The sequence below is a fragment of the Acomys russatus genome, chromosome 13 (assembly GCF_903995435.1).
Source record: "Acomys russatus chromosome 13, mAcoRus1.1, whole genome shotgun sequence".
In the NCBI taxonomy this organism is placed as follows: domain Eukaryota; kingdom Metazoa; phylum Chordata; class Mammalia; order Rodentia; family Muridae; genus Acomys; species Acomys russatus.
The window spans coordinates 13,706,069-13,732,642 of NC_067149.1; the positions used below are offsets into that span (position 1 = coordinate 13,706,069).

At 39.3% G+C, this 26,574-nt stretch overlaps 1 protein-coding gene across 1 annotated transcript in view; it reads right to left on the bottom strand.

Moving 5' to 3' along the window:
• Positions 1–26,574, bottom strand: part of Exoc6b (exocyst complex component 6B) — a 440,601-nt gene that overhangs the window by 227,441 nt on the left and 186,586 nt on the right. Inside the window, exon 8 of the mRNA XM_051154822.1 lies at positions 24,281–24,349. Within this exon, the coding sequence (XP_051010779.1) occupies positions 24,281–24,349 (69 nt within the window). The remainder of the gene's footprint in view (positions 1–24,280; positions 24,350–26,574) is intronic.

The following is a 26,574-nucleotide window of genomic DNA, read 5'->3' on the forward strand; positions in this document are numbered from 1 at the left end:
AAAAATATCACTATTTTCAAATGCCTCCATTTTTATTTTATTCAAAATATTCAAAAGACTACAAAAGGGAATCTACATAAACTTCTGACCCTTCTAGAAAATAGCAGAGGCAGTCTGATGTTCTGGCAGCGTCCTGTTTATTTTTCAGATGCCCATATAACCTGTGTTTGTCTTGGCATTTCCTCCTGCAGCAATACCCAGGCAGGAGGCACGGAAGAGCATCCCCTCTGGGGTTTAAACACAGAAAAGAAAGAACGCTGGGGTCTAATGATTATGGAGCAGAGCCTGTGCTTTTGAAGAAAGTAAACATCATGATTAACAATCTCGGTCTTTATAATTAGCTTCCCCGGTGCACGACAGAGTGTTAATTTATTAAATATTTTCACAAAGAGTCTTTTATTATCAGGTTCAGTTCAGCTGGCTCCTTTCAGAGCATTACCAATTACAACCAATAAAGCTCTAATTGATGACTGCTTTTTATAACCTTTGACCTAAGATGATAAACAGTTGTACCTTAAAGTGAAAGGGTAAACCTCAAAGGGAAGGGTGTCTTAATCATGCTTAGTAAACCAAACCGCTTAGAATTACAACCTACTTACCTGGCTAGAGCAAAAACGCAGATTTCCTCTGTGATTAGGGTAATTGATCAGGCAAAGATTTGAATTTCACTTTTAAGGTAAGTGTTCTTTTTGCTATAAACCGCTAGCCTGAATAACCTGTATGTAACTGTACACCTTATGGACTAATTACTTAAAGAATAAGATCCAATCAAACTCAAGTCAATTAACAAGAAAATTCAGAATATGACAAAATTCAATGCAGAACAATTAGAATCTAAGTCACTATACACTTTTGAAAGCAGTGTGCTATGAGTGGTCCCCACCCTCAAATCCCACCTTTTGATTCCATGGCCTCTGATGTACCAGGAACAACCAAGGATGTGTAAGAAGAGGCAAGCATGACCAAAGACAAAAATGTCTGTGAGGATTTTCCATACAAAATAAGCAGGAATAGTCATTCCATCAGAAAGAAGAAAACGGGGCATTTCTGCATTCTCTCCAAGGAATCATTCCCAAAGTTGGTAATCGTCTAAAGTGAATTTTATGCTCTAATTATTAAGGAAAGTCTCTTACAACCAAACTCATTTGTGTTCAGCTGGTAAAATGCTAACGTGCTTTATAATTTCAAAGTTGAAGCTTCCCCAAACAAATTTCCTAACCTGTTTCATTTGTGAAAAATGAACAGAGCCCCTGCCTAAGAACTAATAGGGAAGTGTGCCTTCTAAAAATGTAAGTAAACCAATACCATCTTATAGATGAAGGCAATGAGAGATTTTGCAGTGTCACAATGAAAGGTAAGTAAGGGCTTTAAGGTAGAAGGTGTAATGTGAACATTTTATACAGAAGGCATCAGAGAGCTGCAAAGTGACTCCCCGACAGCTGCAAGCAATGTTAGGAGAAGCACAAAGTCTGAGGCTAACATTTAGAAACTGAATTAAACACGTTATTATCATGATGCCCAAATGTAGGTAATGGCTGCTTTATTGAAGAAATATGGTGCCTCCTGAAATTTTAAATCATATTACACACACACCACACACAGACACACAGCATTTGTACACTTAAGTAAGGATTGGTAAGTTTTGTATAAATAAATCTTATTCCCTGGCATACACAAATTTTTTTATAGAAACAGACAAACAAGAGTCTAAAAATATATAATCTGTCATACTGAGATTTAATTGTTCTTTAAAAATGAGCAGAATGACTTAAATTAAACAAACTGAAAAATGATAGGTTTATACTTGGTAAATATACAAGAAATAAGAGAAGAGAGAGGTAAAAGTTGAACAAAGTGTTCCACTGGCATTTTTAGTTGAACTTTCTATCATGAAAATTCTACATCTGCATACTGCTATAACAAAAGAGACAAAATGCCACCACATTTCATCTGCTCCCCAACAGCAAACACCTTAGACACCGATTACATTATGTAAGGGCATTTACAAAATCATGATGCACATTTTCAGTGTACAAGAATCTCCCAAGTTCCCTTTTATAGCTCTGACTGCCCTCTGACCCTGTCTACTACAGAGTTCTTGGTGACCACCATCTTCAGTCTATAATTCTGTCACTTTAACAATGTTACATTATGGGTTAGGAAAATGACTCAGCAAATTAAAATACTTGCTACTCAGGAAGGCAGAGGCAGGTGGATCTCTGTGAGTTCGAGCCTGGTTTACAAAGGGAGTCCAGAACAGCCAAGGCAACACAGAGAAACGCTGACTCGAAAAAATAAAAATAAATTTATTTTATTTATTATAAATTAATTAATTAAGTACTTGCATGCAAGTATGAAGACTGAATCCCTATAACCCACATAGATGCCTGGCAGGCTGCATGGCCCACCTGTAACTTCACACACTGGGGAGGGAGAGACAGGAGTCTCTGGGGCTAGCTGACTATCCAGACTAGCAGAACAGGTAACCTCTGGATTCAAGTCAGAGATTCTGCCCACTGAACAGTGATACAGGAAGGCCTCTGACATCAGCCTGGCCCTCTGCATGCACACACAGGCATATGCACATGCATGTGCCCATCCACACACATAAACAAACATACACAGGAGCATGCACACCACATTTAGCCACATGCCACAAAACTAGAATGTCTCTTTAATAAAATTATGAGATGTTACTTTCTGGGATCTCCAAGCTGCTGACATGTCAATGTGCTTTTCTTTCTACTGCTGAAGAACACACCTCCATTTACTTAACCTTTCACCTACTGTGGAACAATTATGAATAATGCTGTTATAAATATTCCTGTACAGACTGCAACCCAAAAGGAGTAAATGCCCAGGGGTGCCTTTTGGTTATACATAAAGATTGGAAAAACACTGCACTGATTCCCAGAGTGACTCCATCATTTAATCACCACCAGAGTCTGTGCCAGACTTTGATAGTACCTAATTTGTACATAAGCACGACACTGGCACTTAGCGCACAGGGCATTTTCTAATTTCAAATGAGTGTGGAGACGGCACATCCTTCTAATGTCTTACCAAATTATACTAGCTGTTTATCCATAAAGATAATTTCCATGAATTTCAAAATTGAAATAAATGCCATTTATATAACTTTAGTAGAAATATATGAATCAATAATAACAATAACAAAAAGTTAAGGGGAATATCTCAGTTCTAAGTATTTTATCAAGATGAGGTAATATCTAGGTTCATTAAAGACTTGCAAAAAGAATGACACTGAATCTCTAAACTCGAAGCAGCTCCATGTCCTTCATTGTCCATAAAAGTAAAAAGAAACAAATTACTAAGAAATGTAACAACAGTTCTGATTTTTAAACATGCACCTCAACCAAACTATCTGCTTCCATAAGTGTGAACACTCCCTGATTATACAGAAGTGCTACCTAGCTTCTAGATGCAGGCAACAGTAAGTTCACAAGTGCCTGTGAAACTCACAAGGGGTCATTTTTCCCTTAGCAACTTAGAAAATATAAATTCAATATTAACTCTAACCCAGAATTTCTGGGAATAAACACAGCACTCCAAGATTCTTTTTTTTTTTTTTTTTTTAAAGGAATGCCAAATAATTATCCCCTTTTCGGGGGGTTACATGAGAGACAACTTTAATGGGCATATTTTTTAAGTGACTTTAATAATTCCAACTAAGCACTCGTCAAAGTAGTAAAGAAAAAATATCTAAAATACCTGCTGCTAAAGGAATTTGAGTTCAGGTTCTAACCTTATGACTTAAAACCCTGGTTTAACCCCTAGTTACATAATCATAAGCAATTTATTTAATATCTCAAAAATACCTCAATTGTATCCCTGTAAAATGAAAACATCTACATATACTGTCAGGGCGGTAAAAATGATGCTACTTTGAGGATTAATACAACCTGCAAAAAATCACATATGCTGGTACATAGCCTACAGGAATTTCTCACTAATAGAGTCATTAGTATCATCCTCATCATAAGCTCCTACAAACAGGATCTCTCCTTCCCTCCTGATGCAACAGCATATGATTACATACAAAAAACAGTAACATGATGCAGTTGTTAGAGGAGAGTAAACTGTAATGAAAATATGCCATTATTGCAATTAATTGCTTATAAAAAGGACATCAAATGTGTCCAGAAACAATAACTGTGAGGAAGCCAATGAAACTGTAGTGAAACTCTAAGTCACGTGGTTTCTTCAAACATTTCTTTTTTATTTTTAAAACAATGAACGAAGACATATAGAAAAGACATTAAGGTATTTCCTTAGTACCTTTTCTGTAACACAGCATCTATCTCACAGGCATTGACACGTCCACTGGCTAAGTTCTCTGGGTCAGGATCAAAAGTGACTAAAGCAGACAATGGGCAGTGATTGGCACAGACCCTGCCTGATGCTGAGATAAAGAGCACAAAAAGAGGAGTAAAAGTACTTCCTAGATATTGGAAGGTAGACACTGAAGTGGTTCCTGTCCTAAGCCTGGTGCTGGCAAGGCTAGAGTGAGCAGAGCGGGCAGCAGGAGGACTCACTCACTGTCCTAGAAGCTTTGGTGCCTTGAGATCAACTCCCACATACCACTACAGACATAGTAGCTGGCTATCTGGCAATGCCCCGCCCTTAAGGCACCAAAGACACAACTCCAGGGTCACTAATGTGCACAGCAGAAACTCTCAGACAAGCATGGCTGAAATGGTCAAGTATCTAAAGAATTACAGTTATACCTGGGAAGAAGGGAACGTTTGTTCTTTTCTGAATGGGAGGGCTCACCTGAAGGCGGAGTCTGGAATAAACTGCACACTAGCCTGGCATGCCAATGATCCATTTGTCAAACTGTGGGAGGATGAGCTATCCTAAGGGGAGTTCAGAACGGCCCTGGCCCTGCCTAACTGGGCAGGCAGTGGTCTTTTTAAAACAGCACCTGACACTCCCCACCTGATTTTCCCAAACAGGCCGTAGAGAGAGCAGCAGAGAACATGATAAATTTCAGTTAAAAAATCATGACAAAACCAGAGCTACTTCACCACTAGCACATTATCAGAGTCCTCATCAGGCCACCCTCCGATCTGTGGAGAAAATAGCTCAACAAATTCTGTCTGCTCAGCAGCTCTCTCCACCCACTACCTGTTATATGCCAAGACCGATGTACTTTACTGGACTGCCTTTCTCTAGCTCTATACAGATGACCGCCACTCCATTGCCAATGTGAAAAAGTAGACGATGACTATTATTTTCAGTGCAGTCTTTCCACAAACTACTAAGAGCATTACTCTATAACTTTCTATAAATAGCTTTCTCGGACTCCAAGGACAAGAATTAATGTAAAATAATACCATGGATTTACTTTTCAGGAATAGCTCAGAAAGTATGATTGTTGAAAAGCCTTTCTTGCTAACCTTACAGCATGTTATCTACAAAGGAAACATTAATGATACACAGAGTGAAAATATATTTCAAATTTAACCCCTACATTCAGGCCTGGGCCCCAGTTTTGCCCACTGTAGCCCTCAGTCCTCTCAGCGCTCAAGTCAGCTCACAGGCTAGTGCCTTGAAGCTCCTTTGGGATTGACCATGTGTGAAAGTGCTACTTAAAATCACAGAGCTGCTGGGTATAAACGGGCACAGCAGTGTGGGATGCTGACTGTAAAATCTAGAGCCATAACACTCTGAAATCGGGGAAAGATAGAATTATTGCTCTTTTTCATCAGGAACATATTTGGCTCTTATGTATTTCATACTTTCAAGAATTAAGGACACAAATATAAGACTAAAACATATACTTGATAATTTGTGCTTGCTGCTAAACAAAGGATATTTCACGGAGGCAACAGAAAACAAGTAATTTCATTTATATTGAAGTGAGTAAGGAGGTAGAAAGCTGAAACAACGCATGGTTCAGTTTTAAAATCATATAGTATAATTGTCCCTTAAAGGTGATGTATTTAGGGGCTGGGGAGCTGACTCAATTGGTAACGTGCTTGCCACATAAGCATGATGGCCGGCACTCAATCCACAGCAACCACATAAAAGGTGGGTGATACAATACATACCTGTAATTTCAGAGAGGGAGGTTCCATGGAGCTTGCTAGCCAGCCACTGTCGCCAAATTGATAAGTTTCAGGTCACAGTGAGTGACCATGTCCCAAAAATAAGGTGAAGAAATGATCAAAGAATAACAGCAGACACCAACCTCTGACCTCCATATAGCCCTGAACTGTGTTTTTCTTCCACCTGCCTTCTCCTCCTCCATGTTCCTCATCCTAAGACCTTGGGTGTGAATATCTGCATGGATACGATTGCCCTAGCATCTGTCTTTGTAACCTTCCTGACTTTGCTGGGAACCTTTCTAAAGTTTGGTTATAAAGTATGGTGTTTGCTGTGGACATTTCATGGACATTCTTATCACAGTAAGAAATAAAAACTAACAGATATATGTGATAAGAAAACAAAACAAGTGGACCATATAGAGAAAGAAGGGAAGCAGCGGTTATGAAGGGAACAAATGAGAAGAAAACATAATGACTCATATGCACATAAATATTATAATGAAACCTGAGACTTCGATAATAAGAAACTTCCATTCTCTATGGTAGCCATCTCATGACCTATGTTAATTTTCAATCTCAAAACATAACAACCTTCTTTATTTTATATTCCTTCAATGTATGAAAAGTTATAGAAGAAAAACCAGCATTCTCAGACTGAGTGGTTTTCCTTAGTAAATACACTGCAAAGCCAAGGAAAATGAAGTAACAAAAAATAACAAACATGCCAGGCATGGCCCACTTAAGGGTTCAACCCAGCACCCAGGAGGCAAAGACAAGAAGCTAGTCTGGGCTATAACCAGCACCAGTCTGAGCGATACCTAGCCTGTTTCTTTTCTTTCTTTCCTCCTCCTCCTCTTCCTCCTCCTCCTCCCTTTTCTTTCTTTCTTTCTTATTTTCCTTTTTTTTTTTTTTTTTTTTTTTTTGAGACAGGGTTTCTCTGTGTAACCTTGGCTGTCCTGGACTCACTCTGTAGACCAGGATGGCCTTGAACTCACAGAGATCTGCCTGCCTCTGCCTCCTGAGTGCTGGGATTACAGGTGTGTACCATCGGGCCCGGCTTTAGGCAGTCTGTTACTAAAGAGATAGGAAAAGAAGAAGGGAGGAAGAGGAAGAAGTAGAAGGGATGGAGGGGAGCACTCCCACTCTGAATTGTTCTTACGGAGCTGGCATTGTCCAATACGTGTAGTTTCTTCCTAGTAAAATCTCATGCTTTTAACTTCAATTTAAGGATCTCTATTTCAAGAGTCTTTTTGTCTCTCTACCTCCTCTTAGGCTGCCAATACCTCATCCCTCATTAGGACTGATCCTGGAAGAGTCCAAAATGACTGAAGCCTTCCAGTGAGAAAATACACACACCATAACCAACTTAAAAGTCCAAGTTCATGCATGTTACCAATACCACATATGACCTGCCTAAATAAACAAACTAAATTTAAATAATGAGACTAGAATGGAAAAGGTTTGGTATCAAGCTTCTTAAATCTTGCTAACAGGCTCAGGGAGCTAAAAAACCAACATTTCCAAAAGACACAGCCAAGAAACAACCAGAAAGCTTTCAATGCATGATACATTTCACCAATGGAAGGTTGCTTTTGCAAGTAAGGATCAAATATATACTGCATCATTGGACACCTGCCAATCACAAGTGACTAAATAATCAAGATGAGTTCTTAATTCTTTCATATTTCTACACTCATTATATCATGCAATGGGCATGACTTCACCTGTCTATAGTCATAAAAGTTAACCAGTAGCCAGGCGAGGTGACACATGTCTGTAATCCCAGCACTTGGGGAGGTAGAGGCAGGCGATCTTTCTAAGTTCAAGACCAGCTTGGTCTACAAAGCATCCAGAACACCCAAGACTAAACAGAGAAACCCTGTCTTGGGCAGGAGGGGACAATAATCAGAAACAATTCCTTACAAAGAATTTACTTAAGGTATCAGTAATGTACATGAAAAATCTGAGCAGAACTGACAGAAACAAAGCCATCATACCAACATCGGCTTACTGCTAATTAACCTAGCTAGTTGTCCAGACATACTCATGAAGGTTGTAAAGTATCTGGAACTGATACACAAAAGTAACACGAATTGATAGTGCTTTTATCTACTCACTATCATCAAAATTCAAAGAAAAATGTAAATGCACTATGGGCACAGCTGAAACTCTTTTATGGAAATGATCAACATGTTAAGACCAGAACTGACTAGGTAATTGTGTCATCAGCAGAGGGAAAAGAGTCTCCTAGGTACTAATTTGCATTTGATAAACAGCAATACTCAGCAGACATGCCTACAAGCCACAAAGCAGAGCCCATCACCAGTGGAATTATAAGTTTTCAAGGAATAACAACAAAAGAAGAAAAAAATTACAAATGAAGTGACACTAAATTTAATCATTTTATTTACTTTATATAGTAAAATACTACCACTTAATAAATAATTCATATAAAATAATGCATTAAATAAATACTTTTATTTTAGTGATGCAATGTTGGCATCTGGCATGCCTCCTACAGTGTATGTCAAGTTATGCCACTTTTGTTTCAAATTATACAAGCCACATGTGGCTAGTGGCTGCAAAAGGGCTAAACTGCCCAGAAAGAAATTCCACACAAAGGCATCAGGATGGACCAGGCACTACAGACTGTAACTGTGTAATAAATATTTAATAGTTCAATGAACAAAGTGGCTGCATAAAACAGATTCTTGAAACAACAGAAACAGGACAACACAGGTAAATACATGAAAAGCTTCAGCATCATGCAAAGCAGGTTGGATCAATATGCAGTGGGCTGCAGCGAGTACCTATGGCCTCCTACTCTATTAGCATAGTTCTAAGGGTTACCGCAGAAGCCTAGGCATGCTGAGCGTGGTGCCACGTGCCTTTAATCCCAACACTCAGGAGGCAGAAGTAGGTGGACCTCTGTGAGGTCAAAGCCAGCCTGGTCTGCAAAGTGAGTGCCAGGACAGCCAGAGTTAGAGAGAGAAATCCTGTCTCAAAAAAACCAAAAAGTCTAGGCATAAGCTGCTTATGGTGGGAACTGAAAAGACAGAAGCCAAAAGCATGACTCAGACCACTAGTAAAGGAGCCAGTTAAAACAGCAGTGCCTAACTGATCCTAAGTGCCATTTTTCTACTGATGGGATAAACTCAAAGTATCTAATTCATAAGAACAAATTGCTATCCACTCACAAAACTAAGACTCAAGAGCTGTCCCCAGAGCCTAGGGTAACGCAAGACCTCCAGCTGACTAAACAGCCTGCCCAGAACTTGATTGCCAGAAGAGCAAAGGAAAGGAAACAAAAAAGAAGGGGGAGTGGAGCATCTAACACACTTCTCTGCCCTGTTATTTCTACTCCCCACGATGACAAGACCTCTGTGAGAGGCAAGAGAGTAAAGGAGAGTGCTCAATTTCGGCAATGTGGGCTGCTTCACATTTTTCAGAAATTACTGCATGTTCAAACAATGGGATATTTGTCAAAGTACAACTTGATCACCAGAATTCATCTGTTTTTCATAACCACGTTTGACTTAAACTGTGCTGACTAAACAAGGTACCCTGTGTTTCACAGCCTGGAAAATGTGGCTCCCAACCTCATTTCCAGACCGCACTGCAACTTCCAGCTCCTAGACTGCAGCTTCTTGTTAGCTAAGTGATTTAGACCAGGCCAAGGATGATGTCTGCAAGCATCCCTTATTACATTAATCAGCTTCTCATTTCAACTCATCTTTTGGTTCATTTCTCTTTTTTCTTTGTAGATATCTATTAAAGGAGTCTAATGGAGCTATAAAATCATAAATATTTTCCTTCTGAGTTGTTATTCACATACATAAAATTTTACATTTTAAATCAACGTAAATTTTTACTTGGAAATAATTTCAACTTACAAAAACGTATGGAAAAGGACCCTAAATGTGGTATAAACCTGCCATGTACCTTCTATCCAGATTAGCATGCTGTTATGCATTCCTGCATAGTCATCGCCCGGTATGACAGATGATTTGTTCTAGGACCTTCATGGAGATCAAAACCTACAGCTTCTCTAGTTCTTTATAGAAACTAAAGCAGTGTGTGTATATAGCCTGTGCACAGTCTCTTATATACTTTAAATCATCACTTCATTACTCACAAAACATAACGCATTGTTAACCACTGTTATACAGGACTGTTTATGGCATGAGGACATTCAAGGAGTCTGGACACATTCAATACAGATATAACTTAATAAATGTTCTTGATCTGTAGGTAGCTGAATCCACAAATGTGGAATCCACAGACTTCAATGGCAAACTGTGTCCAAACTAGAAATGTTTAAATCATGATTGATACACACACACACACACACACACACACCATCAAAGCTTCTTGCACCTCTAGTATGTCACTGCTCACTTTCTGTGAATAAGGATGTCTTCTGTCACCACAAACTGGTACCAAAGTCACAAAATTGGACATTTTCCTAAGCCAATGTCCATATTCCAGTTTTGTCAGTGTCTTTTATAGCACATTTCCCCTCAAGGGAGAGATTCAGTCTAGAACAAGGGCCAGCCCTTTCCCATTGCCTTCTGTGTACTTTACACATTTACCTATCGGGCCTACATGCTACTCGAGCATAGCAGCAAAGGGGTGGTTGCCACAAATACTGATGGCCATGAAAAGCCTAATACAGCTCCTACCCAGTCTTCACGATGAAGTGCTAATCATGGGCCTAGGCAATGCCTTAGCTCAGCTGCCATGTCTCTTTAGCGTCTTTCTACCTGAAAAAATATTTGTTCTGCTTCTCTTTATCTTTTATGAAAGTGCACTTTTCCCAGCTAATGTAACGTAATATTGGGATCTGGCTTTGAGATTCTATTTCTGTGATAAACCACCATGACTAACAGCGATTTGAGGTGTAAAGGGTTTATTTGAGCTTATAACTGTCACATTACACTGTATCATCAAGAAAAGTCAAGGCAGAAACAAGGAGACAAGAACTAAAGCACAGATCATAGAGGAACATGGCTGACTGGCTTGTTCCCCATGGCCTGCTCAAGCCTCCTTTCTTAGACAACCCAGGACCACCAGCCCAGCAGTGGCACTGCCCACAGTGACTTGGCCTCTCCTCAATCATTACTCAAGACAATAACCCACAATCTTGCCTACAGGCCAAGTATGGAGATATGTTCTCAATTAGGATTATCCTTTCCCAGATATGTCTAGGTTTGTGTCAAGCTGACAAACGCTAACCAGCAAATGATTTGTGATAGATATCTCCTCACAATTAAATTGAAGTGATTTTAGATGTGATGATACAAAAGCAATGCTTGCTCCCTTTCAAAACATCTCTGTCTGAATGAGCTAGTAGTTTTAGTCAACTTGATACAAACTAGAGTCAGCTGGGAAAAGGGGACCTCAGCTGAGGAGCTGCCTCCAACAGAATAGCCTTTGGGAGTGTCTGCAGGATGTGTGTGTGTGTGTGTGTGTGTGTGTGTGTGTGTGTGTGTGTGTGTGTGTGTGTGTGTGTGTGTGTGTGTGTGTGTGTGTGTGTGTTGTGTGTGTGTATGTGTGTGTGTGTGTAATTTATTTTTTAATGTGCATTGATGTTTTTCCTGCATGGATATCTGTGTGAGTGTGTCAGATCCCCTGGAACTGGAGTTGCAGATAGTTGTGAGTGGCCATATGGATGCTGGGAATTAATCCACGTCCTCTGGAAGAACAACCAGTACTCTTAACCACTGAGCCATCTCTCCAGCCCTTCGTTTGATTTTTAATTAAAATGCAATTATATTATTTCCCCTTCCCTTTTTTCCTCCAACCACTGCCATTTCCTCATAAATTCATGGCCTCTTTTTAATTATTGACAAACACACACACACACAAATATACATGCAGATATATAATTTTCCAAATATCCAATTAATGATCAGTGTGGGTGTACCTGGCGCACTGTGGGCAGCGCCACCCTGGGAAGGTAGGTGGTCCTAGGTTGTATAAGAACGTATGCTAAATAAGGCAGCAAGCAGTTTTCCTCCAAGATCTCTGCTTTAGTTCCGGCCTTAGGCTCCTGTTCTGTTTTCCCTCAGTGACAGACTATAACTTGTATGACAAAATAATATGTGTTTCCCAAGTTGGCTTTGTTAATAGTGTTTATTTCAGCATCAAAGGAACAAACTAGGACATGGTAACATATGAGACTCACCTTAGCATCAACTGTGATGTGAATCTGAAGCTCCTGGTGAAATTGCTGTACAATTACCTTAAGATAATTCATTCATTCACCCATTCACTCACTCACTAATTCACTCATTCAATATTAGATAGAAGCCTTGCTCTATTACCCAGGATAGGCTAAAACTCACAATTTTCCTATCTTGTCCTCAGCAGTTGGAATTACAGATGTATGCCAATATGCCTAATTTAAGATTTTCTCCTCTTCTTCCTCTTCCCCCTCCACCCACTCTCCTCCCCTCCTCTCTCCCCTCTTCCCCTCCTCCCTTCTCCTCCTCCTCTTCTTAGAGAAGTTTAAGTTCATGGCACATTTGAGAGAAAACTATAAAGACTTCCCTATTCCTCCTGCCCCACATACCTTCCTGTCCCCGACCCTCTGGCACCCACAAAAGTGCCCCTCACACCTTCCTGACCTGAACACTCTTCTGGCCACAAATACAAACCTGCTTACATTATGAACGTGTTGCACCAATTAGTATATTTCTCTTTTGAGCAATAAACAATCTTTGGGAAATATTTTAAGACAAATAACCCCTTCCTTCTTAATGCTTCCCAGATTTAGTGTCTATTAATGCTCCCTACCTAAATAAACCTCGATTGAAATTACTGAAAAAGAAATAATCATGGAGAGCCTGAGATTTTTTCTCAACTCTAAGTTAATACATTTCAGTTTTAAGAAAGCTAACAGAAAGTGATGGAATAACAATTGAGCTGTAACCTGAATAAATTAATAATTGTTTTTTAAAAGAAAGCTAACAGAATGCACAAAATTCCTGGGCCTAAAAGAAATTACTTTGTTAGTATTATCACTACCAGAAGCCAGAATATCAGTCATTATTGTTCTTGTTCTGAGAAGCCTGAGCTCCGTAAGACAGGGTAAAACAGTCCAGATCACATCTGCACACAGAGGCAGCTGCACTGAAGATAAGAACCCCCTGAATATAGGAACCCAAACCCCTTTGTTCCATAGAAAACATTATGTCTCAAGCAAGTAGCATAAACTGTTTTTCTCACAAGAGATGATTTCTCCATAAAAACTGTTGGTTATACAAACACCCATGCAGAAATTATCTAGCTAGATCTAGTGCCTCTGTTTACAGAAATGCACACCAATGCATGTAGCCTATGAGGAAGTCCAGTGTAAGAAAATCCTATCCTGCATCTCAGTTTGCAGTTGCCTGTATGCACATGACCAAAGACTTAACCATTTTATTCACAGGCCTGTTTATTAATATTACACTCAAGGCTTCCTATTCTTTTTTAATAAAAAAGATTTGTTTTTATTTTAGGTATGTGTTTTTGCCTGCATGTATGTCTGTACCATGTGCATTCCTGGTGCCTGCAGAGGCCAGAGAAGGAAGTTGGATGCCCTAAAACTGGAATTACAGATAGCTCTGAGCTGCCATGTGCTGGGAGTTGAACTTGGGTCCTCTTGAAGAACAGTAGGTGTTCTTTAACCACCAAGTCATCTCTCCAACCCTATGTTTCATACTCTTTCCCAACAAAACTATCAATATTTATGAATTCTCTTTTCTATACAGTCTATTACAATCTATAAATCCAAGCTACTTTATTATGCCACAGACAGAGAAAATAATTCTGAAGTTTCAAACAAGGAGCAAACCATTCGAGAGTGTGCTTAAGGCCCTCCTAAAGATGTGACAACAGCTAAAGAATAAAGCTCCCCATCAGACTCTGCAAATAACCGAAGCAAGCAATGAGATCCAGCCTTGTGGAGGACGGCTGCTGAGGGATCTGCTAAGTGTTGTGTAATGCTGGTTTCAACGCCATGAGTTTATGCTAAAAGATATTTTTGCTAATGGAATTTTTCTTTTTAAGTCCTGAGGAGGACCAAAAGAAATAAATCTCCTAGGATAGGAAGAAAAAGAAAATCTAGTCCTTCGCTCCACAGTGACACATTCATTTGCTCTCCGCAAGATAGACTGTAGACAACTGAGCTAAAGTCTGCACCAAAGACAACTCCTCAAAAATAAAATGTTTTCTAAGGGCAGCCTAAAAATAGAGAAAATATTCCCATTCGCTCCTATACCAATCACATTTCACAAGACACTAGCCTAGTGTCCAGATGGTACCACCCTGGGGGGCGGGGAGAGACAGAGACAGAGACAGAGAGAGACAGACAGACAGAGAGAGAGAGAGAGAGAGAGAGACAGAAAGACAGAGAGACAGAGAGAGAACAAAGAGTAAGGAGTTTTTTTAAAAGTGGAATTATCAGAGTCTTTAGCAATCCCATTAATGGATGTATAACCAAAGTAAATGAAGCCAGAGTGTTGACTGGTTGTCTGTTCTACAACATGCTTTGTAGCACTATTAAAAATAGCGAAGAAGTTAAACAATCTAAATGTTAATCAATTAACAAAAAGAGTATTGGTATAGATAAACAATGGAAAACAATTTCTCCATAAAATAAATGAAATTCTATCATTTTGTGACATAGTTGGTTGGACCTGAAGATCATTACATTAAATGAACAAAGCTAGGGAGAAGGCATCAGTCCTGCCTGACCTCACTACAATGCTGACTATGAAAAGTTTCCCCATGGAATATGAGAGGATAGTAGTTACCAGAGGCCCAGCGGAGTCAAAGCATATAGCTAAGCAAGGGGTGCTCAAGTTACAGTTCAACAAGGTAGGACGATCTGGGGTGCTGGACAGGGAATAAAATACAATTAAGAATTGCACATTTCATAAAAGGTAGAAATCTGAGCACGGTGATTTACACCTGTAATCCCAGCACTTAACAGATGAAGGCAAGATAATGGTGAGTTTGTGGTCTTCAAAGTGAGATAAGTCTACCTGGGCTACAAAGTAAGACCATGTCTGCGCAAAACAAAACCATAGAAGAAAGGATTTTGAATGTTTCCACCTTAAAGAAATGATGAGTTTGAGAAGATAATGTTCACCCAGATTAGACGAGTATAAATTATGCCCTTTTTTTTCGTTATGGCACTTTCATCATCCAAGAGTCTTATTTATTACCTGACACTTTATCCATGCTGGATCGCTACCTCATCTGTACTCAATAAACCTCAAAAAAACAAGTACACAAATAGCAACAAAGCTGTAGGTAAACTGAATTTTAATCTGAACAATTCTAAATTTCATAAACAAGCACACTATTAAATTGCTGAGACAGTTTTGCTGTGTGGTCCATATTGCCTTTAACTCCAGTTACTCTTAATTCTGTCACCAGTACCAGGGTTATATGTGTGTGCCACCATACCCGGCCTACAATCTACTTTTCATATATCAAAAACAAACTATTTTTTATAAAAATACCACAGTAACTTAATACCTGTTGCACTTTATTTGAGGGTCAATGAAAAACCACTAACTTTAACTGACATCTCCATATAACAGGTCAATGAATTATGTGAACCTCAACCAAAATAATTCAGTCTTCTTAGCTGCTGGTTTACTTCAAGCACCTTGTGAGGTCTGTAGGCTTTTTCAAACAGCCTTCTTGTGGTGTCCCAGATATTTCAACTAGCCCTCTTGGAGTATCCTACATATTACTCAATCATTTCTTTTATAGCTGTTTATTAGCTTATTCCACAATATAGAAAAATATAGTAGCTCTAAATAAGGTGCGTTATGAGAATATAGAACATGCTTATACTTTCTGGGGAAGTCTAGATTCAGCAGTCAGATAGCGCACTCCAGTGCCAAAGCCCTAACTGACTACCTTTAGGCCAGCAGTTCTCAATATGTGGGCCGCAACCCCTTGAGGAGTCAAATGACCCATTTGCAAGAGTCATCTATGACCACTGGGAAAGAGATATTTATATTACAATTCATAATAGTAGCAAAATTACAGTTATGAAGTAGCAACGAAAATAAATTTATGATTGCAATATGAGAGAGCATATTAAAGGGTCTCAGCATTACAAAGGTTGAGAACCACATCTCTAACTGTGGCTTGTCTGAGCAATAGAAATCTAAGGAAGTACTGAATCCAAGTTGCAAACTTGGAATTTTCATATTTTCAAATTTTAAAATAAAGTTTAAAAAAAAAACACTCTTCATGACTCCTGCTATTAGGAACTATAAATAAGCATGAACTTCAGCTACAGAATATGCTTCTGTTAAGAAGATCATTGTGAAGTGTGTCATTTACAATAAATGCTATACAAACTAACTCCCCGCAGGACAAAAGGAAACTCCTTTGTCTCCTGTGTGTGCTTTGTGGGTGAAGTCACAGGTCTTGGCTACAATCAGTCATGCCCCTGATATTATAACTACCAAAGCAATATATTAAGTCAGTATCCACGAAAAAGACATCATAGGTATGATAAACATAATAAAAATTTTTCAAATTTAAATTTTCAAAGAAATCTGACAGCTAGAAGCAAAATAGATTGTAAGAAGAAATGTACCCACGCACGCGCGCGTAGACGGACACACACACACACACACACCTGGCACAGTAGCCTGTGGCTAATCCCAGCACAAGGAAAGCAGGGGCAGGGGGACCCCTGGAGATCTGGCCAACCAGCCTAGCCAAACCAATGAGCTCCAGGGTCAATGAGAGAGCCTGTCTCAAAAGGTAAACAATAATAGGGGAAGACACCAAACTTCAGCCTCTGACCTCCACGTGCATGCACTTATACACACACCCAAACCAACACACACACACAAATACAGATGATAGATAGATAGATAGATAGATAGATAGATAGATAGATAGATAGATAGATAGATAGACAAACAGACAGACAGACAGACAGACAGACAGTCAGGCAGGCAGGCAGGCAAATAGCAAGTGAGAAAGTTCTGACTACATTCAGGAAAAACAAAACAAAACCCTGTGGCGTACATCATGGAAGAGCATGCAGGCTAGGGGAGCACATCAAGAACAGCCAGAAGGAGAAGTGCAGGGAGAGGTAAAGTGAGGGTCAAATGCAGACTATGCACACAAGGTACAAATACTACTTTATTCTGCAACTAATGAGAAACTACACGGTTTTAATTTATATTAAGTGCAAAATTAAAATGTATTTAGCATTAGTCTGTGTTATATGTAATTACTTCTTGCTTGCTTTGTCCAAGCCTGAAAAGTTGTCATAATCTCTGTCTAAAGCTGTCTATGTAAGATCACTGTTTAACATATATGAAAACGCACAAGTAAGCACACTTGAAAAGTTCAATTATCTCCAAGTAAGCTTTTTTGTTAAACTCGTTTTTCTTTTTCTTTCTTTATTTTTGCCTGTTATTTTATTCAAAGCCTATATATATATATATCTCCAAGTAATAAGGTCACTGGGTTAAAAGAGCATTATGACAATTATAACAAACTAGATTACAGCTACTACAAACCAGAGCCCATTAGTCTACATGGCAGCGGAGTTATCACTGAAATGCTCTTCCTGTGTCCTTATCAATGCCGTGCACAAAGTATTCTGTCCTCAGCTCCTATCTAACCCCACCAGGCACTGGGGGGTGTGGGGGCGGGGGTCAGTGGCTCTCTGAAGCTCTGAGATACAGTAGGAGGGTGACAGGAACCTGCAAAGTGTCAGAAATAAACTCAGCTGCTAAACATTTCAATGCAAAGCTTTCACGCTTAAAGAGAAAACTCTTAAGAAAAAATTTAAAATGTGTTCTTTCTACTCAGATCTAAGCAAGATCACCATGGGAAGAAAGAAGAGAGCATCTGGCGCTTTTCTACCTGTCTAAGTTGGTTCTTTAAAGGTAATACTCCTATGTGTCTTAGATACTGTGGGAACACACAAGAATGTTCTGAGAGGGAAAATAAAGTCGATTAAAATAAAAATAATTAAAAAGTGGGCCAAGTGGAATAGGGTCTAAAGTTTATAAAGTCACCTAAAGTTCTTAAAGATAAAGTTCAAGTAGATAAGCAGACAAAAGCAAAACTATTCTAAGAGACTTGGAAATCAGACTTACTACCTTCTGCTCCAGTTCCCAGGATTTTCTAGAAACAACTCTCCAGGCCTCTTACAAAGCAGCTTGTCTCTAGACACACTAAATTATAAGCTTTTTTTCAACACTGTTCTTATCATTTTGATCTTTCAGCATTATCAGCCACATATGCTAGCTTTGGAAAAACGTAACTTTGGTGGTAGATATTTTTATTAATTAAACTTCTTTGATAATTTCATATATGTATATGATGCATTCAGTCCCTGTGCCCCGACCCTCCCATCATCTGTCCTACTCATCTCTTTCCCACATTTGTACCTTTGTGCTTATGTTTCTCTAACTTTGACTAGGGCCTTGTGTGTGGCGTTGAAGTTGGAAGGATCCACTAGAAACAGCTGGGTATGACGGAGCACACAGAACTGAAGAATCCACTAGAAACAGCTGGGTATGATGGAGCACACAGAACTGAAGAATCCACTAGAAACAGCTGGGTATGACGGAGCACACAGAACTGAAGAATCCACTAGAAACAGCTGGGTATAACGGAGCACACAGAACTGAAGACAGCGGTTCCCCTTCCCCAGGGCCCATCAGTTGCCTACAGTGCAGCAGGAGAGGCAGGGTGCCATGAGTCTCTCCTCCCCTATTCACAGCTACCTGCTCAGGGAGCCTGTCTTGTGTAGGACCAGTACAGGTGACAGCAGCTGCCTTGGGTCGGCGATGCACACATGGTCTGTACTCAGCACAGAGCTGCAACCTGACTCAGCCTATGTTTCCATTTAGATGGTGGATTCTTTTGAGGTCTGTGGATAAGATTCAAAGAGAACAGGAAGTCTGGCAGTCTAATCAAAGTATTACAGCCAGGCATGCTGGCACATGCATGTACCTCACCCTACACCCACCAGAACTTCAGAGGTCAAGGCAGGACGGTGTCAAGTTGAAGGCTTCTGGACTGTATACAGCAAACTCTAAAAAGTTTTTAATGTATGTGCTTTTCACATGGGTTAAAGAGATCATAATTTTGACCAAATTTCCTGAGGCACATTACTCAGGGAAACTGCACTTGCTAGAGCCTCTGTAGTAATGTTACTATACAGAGCAACACTCCCCACTGTCTCCTATCCTTCTCCACAGTCTCCTTTTGCTACTGAAGGACAGAATTGCAATAATTCAAATTCACATAATACTAAGGAGTTGCTGCGTGCATTAAGAAACATCTGGATTACTGTTCTAATAGATACCTCAAGATGTCAGGAATCTAGAAAGTAAACTTTTTATTATAATGTAACAACATGCAAAACAGTAAATAAATCAAAGGTGTATATAATGTATGAATTTAAATTGTGAATGAACATATAACATGTTAGATGCCACCAGGAGGGAAGATTATAAATGAAACCCAGGAACTAGGGGTCTGGCACCTTTAATGATACCCAAGCTTCTTGTTACATGCTGTATATACATGGGTTAGCATTGCTAACATCAAGACGACGTAAGAAGATGCTTTAGTACATAAAGGAGTTTAAAGTATATGCAAATTTTGTCTGGACTGAGGCTGATTTGAAGGTTGCAACCTACGAACATGGCAGACAACCTTGAGTCAATAAAGGCTTCAGAGATGTGCAAGGCAGACGTTTATGTGTTCTCCAGACATGCAGGCAGTCCATCCTCACAGACACAGTGCACAACGCATAGCACTCAGTTCTTATTACCCATCATCTCCTTAACAGGAGGACTTTGAGTTTGTTTTTTCCTTTAAAAAAAAAAAAAAGTATTTTCTCTAATGACTGTTATGTTTTATTTCGTCATCTGCCAATCTCTAAACTGTGTGTTTGTACATTGTAAATTGAAGGTTTAAATCATACCAATTGTTTAAAACAATTGCACACAATGAATCTACCTTTGCTCCCACACACTTCCATTGTATGATTACATCAAGGCCCATGTCTCCACCACTATCTGACCCTTGTTCACTTTCTTCCCTCCCCTCCACCCACCAAACTTTGTCCTTCCTGCCAAAGTTCAGCACTTCCTAGAAAAGGCCCACTGCCTGTTTGATATTGTACTTCACTGTAGTCACCAAAGGAAGAATTTACAGGTGCTTGGCCCCATCTATAAGACCATGACCGAAATCTGACCTCCTGTTACAATACATGAACTTCTGCCCTACTGATAAGGCTGGCAGATATAAGTAGGGTTTTTCAAATAATCCTTTGGGAATTTATAAGCAGCACAGCCATAAAGGGGGTGACTGGAAGGTCGGTTTCACTAAAAATAATAAATATTGCCATGTTTATTCAAAGTGTGCCTTGTTATGCTGCAGGCCAAAAGTTCAGATAAACACTATTGTACATGACAAAATATTAGAACTTTTTGTTACTTGTATTACGATCCTTCCGCTGAACACCAATAGAACTGTTTTCCCCCATGTAAGTCCTTGCCCTGGCATTGAGTAGCATGTCCTGAGATGAGAATATTGGATTTGCTTGAGGGGGAAAAGGTGGTAATCTCTTACAATCAAAGCAAACACTGACTATTATATAGTGCTAATACTAATTGGTAAGGCCAAAGGGGGGACAGATTGAATAAACACTCCACCTGCCCCGGAAGGGCTTACCATCTGCTGATGGAGAAGAAGCCCCTAGACTATGATGATCAATGCAATGAACACAAAGAGCACACCAGGCCCCCTACACAAATGTGCTGAACAGAGCCACTACAGAGCTCAGTCTGCAGTATTAGAAAAATCTGCTGGAAGACAAATATAAAATAAGAATCAGGAAATTAAAATGAAACAGAATAAAAGAAAAGTAATGAAATGAGAGTGGCAACTGTGGGCTAATGTGAAGAAAGGATGGCGAGCACAGCATGCTTCAGAATTTGAAAGCAAGATGATAAGCAGCAAAAAAAAAAAAAAAAAAAAAAAAAAAAAGTGGGAGACCTCTAAAGAGCAATGGCTATACTTTTTTCAGTAGTTCAGTGTCTTACAAAATAGATTATCAGTGAGATTAGGCAGGTAACATTTGTTAGACATATAATTAGGACCACAGCAGGAGTTAAGGGTCTGCCATGAGGGTAGAGGGAATACTTACAGTGACTGTTTTCACTGACTGTGATGTGCGTGGAAGCAATGGCCTTATGATGATGGGGAGCAGAAGATAAAGTTCAATAATATTCACAAGACCTGCAGGTCTAGATATGGTACTGAGGAAAAGCCAACAAGAGTGTGGCTTCTAACTAGTGACTAGAACAGTCTTTTCATGGCTTTGAGACCACTGAAACTTCAGAAGAAGTGTGCAGGGGCAGTGAAGTGTGAGAGACATATCACAATGCTGTTTCTACTGCCTGTGGAACCTCCAAAAAGCTGAATACAGTAGTTTTCTTTGCTTGTCTGCTTGTGACTGCTGTCATTTGGGGAGACTGAAGGCAGACCGTCACTCAGTGCTGAGCACATACCCCACCACTGAGCCCGTTCTAGCACTTGGACCCTTTTACAACAGCAAGAGATGGAGCAGTGGCACAAGCAAACCCTGGGAACAGTGAAGGATACAAGGATGAACTGACAGACACCACAGTAGCAGCAACACCAGGAAGGCTGCAGAAAGGAAGAAAACTATGCTGTGAAAGAAGAAAACGATTAAAGATTGAGAGGTAAAGGTGATCTAAAGTCAAGGTGCAGCAAGATAGACACTCAGAAAAGTCATGAAGGGGAAGATAAGTACTTTGGGTTGACCTGAATGGAGAAATGAAGACAACATTAAAATGGAAGCACTTAGTGCTATACAGTTTATGTTCTTATTTTCCGTTGTTCAGTTCACAAATCTTCTTGTTCTCAAGGCCTAGGATTAATGTTTACTAAATAAAATGAGAATATTGTAATGAATACTTAGTCGAATAAACATTTTTAAAATAATCGATGTTAATACTATAAAGAGACTTTACCATGAAGTAATGTGTATGGCTAATTGAACACAGTCTTACATACTGACAAGATTACAGCCTCAGCTCTGTGAATTCAGCACCAAGTTGCACACACTCTCACCATCCTCTAGCAGAATTGGTGCTGGGTTTTACTTAGAGTCCCCATAAGTCTAGCACAGGAAAAGTCTCAATCATAAACATATATTCCAAAGCATGAGAGCTGAGCTCCTCCTATCATCAGCGGGGAACTCCTACCTTCAGCAACACTGAATGGTCCTAAAACCTGTGCAGGCCAGGTAACAGTGCCTTAGACAATGGTACACAAAATTTGTGAGTATCAAATATTTCCCCACTTCAAATACTGTTGTGCAGAACCCTATTCTGATTAGACAGTTTTCTAATTTGATAATTTCTAAACCAAGAGACTCTAGTTTTCATAGAAGATAAGCCTATATACTCAGTGTAAATTAAGAAATACATTTTAATTGTCAGTTTGTTTATTACTAGGAATCAATCTAGACCTACTATGTACACGTCCATATTCCATCGTGTGTGCTTCTGAAAATACTAGAGCTGTAGCTATAGTCAGCCATGTAGACAACATCACCTCACCAAACAAGTGCCATTTATTAAAGTTAGTCATTTGCCAAAGACTGAGTTGACAATATCTCACTGTCAATAACCACACTAAGCAGGAAATTATTTTCACATTTCATACATAAGTGCTAGACCACCCTAATGCACACAGCTAATAAATGTGCAAGTAAGTGATTTTACTACTCTGTTAGACTTCTCACTTGAGGCAAATTTGTTCCCTTTTCATAAAAACTTAACAAAGCTTATAAAAGGCAGCACACGGTGGTAAAACAGCTCTGTCATGTTACCGTCATCCCAAAAATGCACTTCCATTTTGGCACACAGCAATCATTAAAAACATAAACCCTCACTTATGTAGACACACATACATATCCCAATCCGTTTCATACAGAAGGGAATTAGGTAAGTACTAAAAACTGCATAAGGATAATGCTATTTCCTTCAGCACTGTGGATGATGGAAAGCGAAATAATTGGGAAGTGCTGTCATCTTGGAACAGGGGGCTTTAGAGCGGGTTGGTCTGAGGTTGCGGGAGTCATTGCTTACTTGTGTGTTTGTTTAGGTTTACTTTTAGTTATTTTTATGGAAGTTCACACATTATGAACTATAGGTTTAAAATTGATAGGCCTGATTACCTCAAAATTAAAGCTATCCAGGTCAAGAAACATAAACACAGCTTGCAGTCCAGAGACAAACTGGAAGGATGTTTACAGCATCCTACACTGTCAATATCAATCACACAGAAAGAATTTCTGAAATTTCTCTTTCCAAGAAAAAAATAAAAATGGTAAGAAACCCTAAATAAACACTAACCAACCTTTAGAAATAGGTGTGAAGACTGGCGTGGTGGTGCATGCCTATAATCCTTGCAACCACAACACTCAGGGAGGCAGAGGCAGGTGGATCTCTGTGAGTTCGAGGCCAGCATGGTCTAAAAGCAAGACCTGGACAGTCAGGCTACACAGAGAAACCCTGTCTTCAAAAACCAAAAACCAAAAGATAAAATAAAATTAAAATAAAAAATAGAAATGGGTATGGAGAGATTAATGTGTCTCTAAAGAAAAGCACAATTTTATACCAGCATTCAAAAAAATGCAAATGTATATGAGAACTGCACTCAGGACCACCAGGCTCTACTCACCTGTGCATCTGCACGCAGGTGGATGCCCACAGCAAGGAAACAGCCACTCCCTAAGAATCTACTAACACCAACTATCACCCTTTTAAAAATTTTCTTTTACCAGTACTTTATAGAACAAAAGGAATAACTGTCAAAAAATGTAGAACCTTTCATAAATATTTTAATGTAGAAAAGCAAGTTATTCTAGGTTAAATATGTTAGATCTGAAAACAAAGAAATCTGAATACATTTCTACTTATAACCTGCCAAGCTGTTGATAGCTCTTTGAAACATCATCAGGTCTGTAGGATTTTACAAGGCAAATATAAACAAGACTCAAGAAGGAATTACTCATTAAACAAAACTTTGCATTAAAGCAAATTTAAAATACTAATAATAATAGCTCAGAATTTGTGGTTCAATCCATACCTTCATCAGGAGGTCAGGTAAACACTCACCAGGACAGAGTATATGTGTAGACATCGATACACAGGAGAGAAATCCACCAAGTCTTGAGCCCCGGGTACCTACAAGCATACAATTACAAAAGCATCAAAGTTTTGTGGGAAAAACTACATTAACTTTATTTGCATTACTCAAGCAGTGATTTGTTTTCAAAGCCAACTATATATTCTAAGTGGGAAATTAAAACAAACAACAACAACAAGAGAATCATGTTCTCAGGCTGTAAAGAAGAGTCAGCAGTTAAAAGTGCTTGCTCCTCTTGCACAGCACCTGCGTGCATTTCCCAGCATCTACATAACTCCAGTTCCAGGGGATCCAGCACCATCTTGTGGCCTCCATGAGTACCCACACACAGTTGGCATGCACACAGAAAGACACATGTACATACACAGAAATAAAAAAGAAAAATAGACCTTAAAAGAAACCACATTCCCAAGTAGGCCCCATGCTTGTCTTCTTAGTACTTGGGAGGAAGCAGGAGGATCAGGAGTTTAAGGTCATTTTTAGGTACATGAAATTCTGTCTCAAAATGACACATGCGAAATAGTGAGGCGGAGAAAGAGGAAGGGAGGGGGAGAGAGAAAGAATCTTAGTTCTTTTACTCTTGTCACAAGACTAATAAGCTGTGAGCCCAGGTGTCACAGCCTCACAGAGATAAGAAGAGCAACCTGCTGTCTTTACCTTCAGAGACACTTTGGTGACTTGACTCTCCTTCCAAAATGTAGAGTTTACATAAAAGCCAAGTTTCAGTGGTCAAAGTCACACTTGCTACACAAGACAAATGTTTTAATGGCCAGACAGTTATTACAGGGCATAAATATTAAAATGCTTAAGTCTTTTTCATCAAAATACCGAAGTGATACAGAAAGGTAGGGACACTGTATTAAAATGAGATGACAGATAGAAAAGTCAACCAAGAACTTACTCAAGAGATTTTAAAGTGAATAATGAATGATATGTTGACTAAACTTACGTATCAAAATATAAAGTGAAAATCAGGTGAGAGCTGAAATCAACCCTCAGAACTAATAGGAATTTGCTAGGTGACTTGACAAAGAGGAAGTCAGAATGGACTTTGACCTAAATTTCCTCAGAGAAAGGAAACCATCACTTGCCAGACTCAGATTCAACAAGAATGAAAAGGGACCTGAAAATACATGTTAAACAAAATGAAACAAAAAGGGAAAGAAGGGGGAAAGTACAGAAGCAATTACAATGAAGAGCTAGCTGGGTTTTCCTGCCACAACAGTCACTATGTGAATCACCAGCACAAAACCATTAGACACACACACCTGAGCCAAGTTAGGCTGACTACTGGTTAAGGCACTGGTGCCCTTTCTCTCCTAAAGCAAACACTATCTCTTCTTTGGTGCACAACTTCTCTAACCAAAACGTTTCTCATACTGAAATGGTTTTGGTTGTATACAGAGTATTTCAATGCTCACTGGCTGGAACCATCTGCCACTCTACCTGCTGTTCTACTCCACCAGGCAAATCTTAGGTCTCCATATTTAAGCTCTCAGAGTGACGAGGCCTCAGAAGTAAAACAGCTGCTGTGGGGGCCAAAATAACTTCTGTGCCATAGAGACTCTTATTTCAAGTGACCAAACACCTTTATAGTGTCATATAGATACAGCATGGAAATGTTAAGAAAATTTATCTTGCCAGAAAACAAGAGCTAAAACCTATGTAAAACACAACATCAAAAGAAAAAAAAAATCAAGATTTATACTAGTATATAAACTACACAAAAATGTGTGCACCTGAAAAAAGGCAAAGGAAATACATAAAGTAAAAATGGATTGATACAGGAAATGAAATTATTTATTTAGAATAAATGTGGTTACTTATGAGATAGATAGATATATCATACTTTAGATAACTTTTCTTGCCTAATTTTGAGCAGCAAATTCAGCCACTGCCTTGTTTCACAAGTTCTTCATGCAGTTTGTTTATTTAGGCTCACTTTGCCACAGAGCCAGTTTCTCTCAAAAAAGAAACCACCGGAAGCCCAGCCATTCTTTAGGCAGAACCCTGGCCCAATGACTTGTCAGAGCCATCCTTACAGAATGAGCAGCAATAGGAAGGGGCATTTCCCTAGAGAGCTGCAACAAATAAGCTTGCAGGCCCCTTAGCAAAGAAAGGCATGTTGTTGTTAATGGTTAGCATTTGTCTATCTGCACTATCGTTTTCTAAAAGGTACCTCTTACAAGGTGGCAAAGTTGTCTCCTGTCATCGACAGCAGGTCTGTTTTCTGTTTACCTGACCTATAGGTATCTCTTCTATT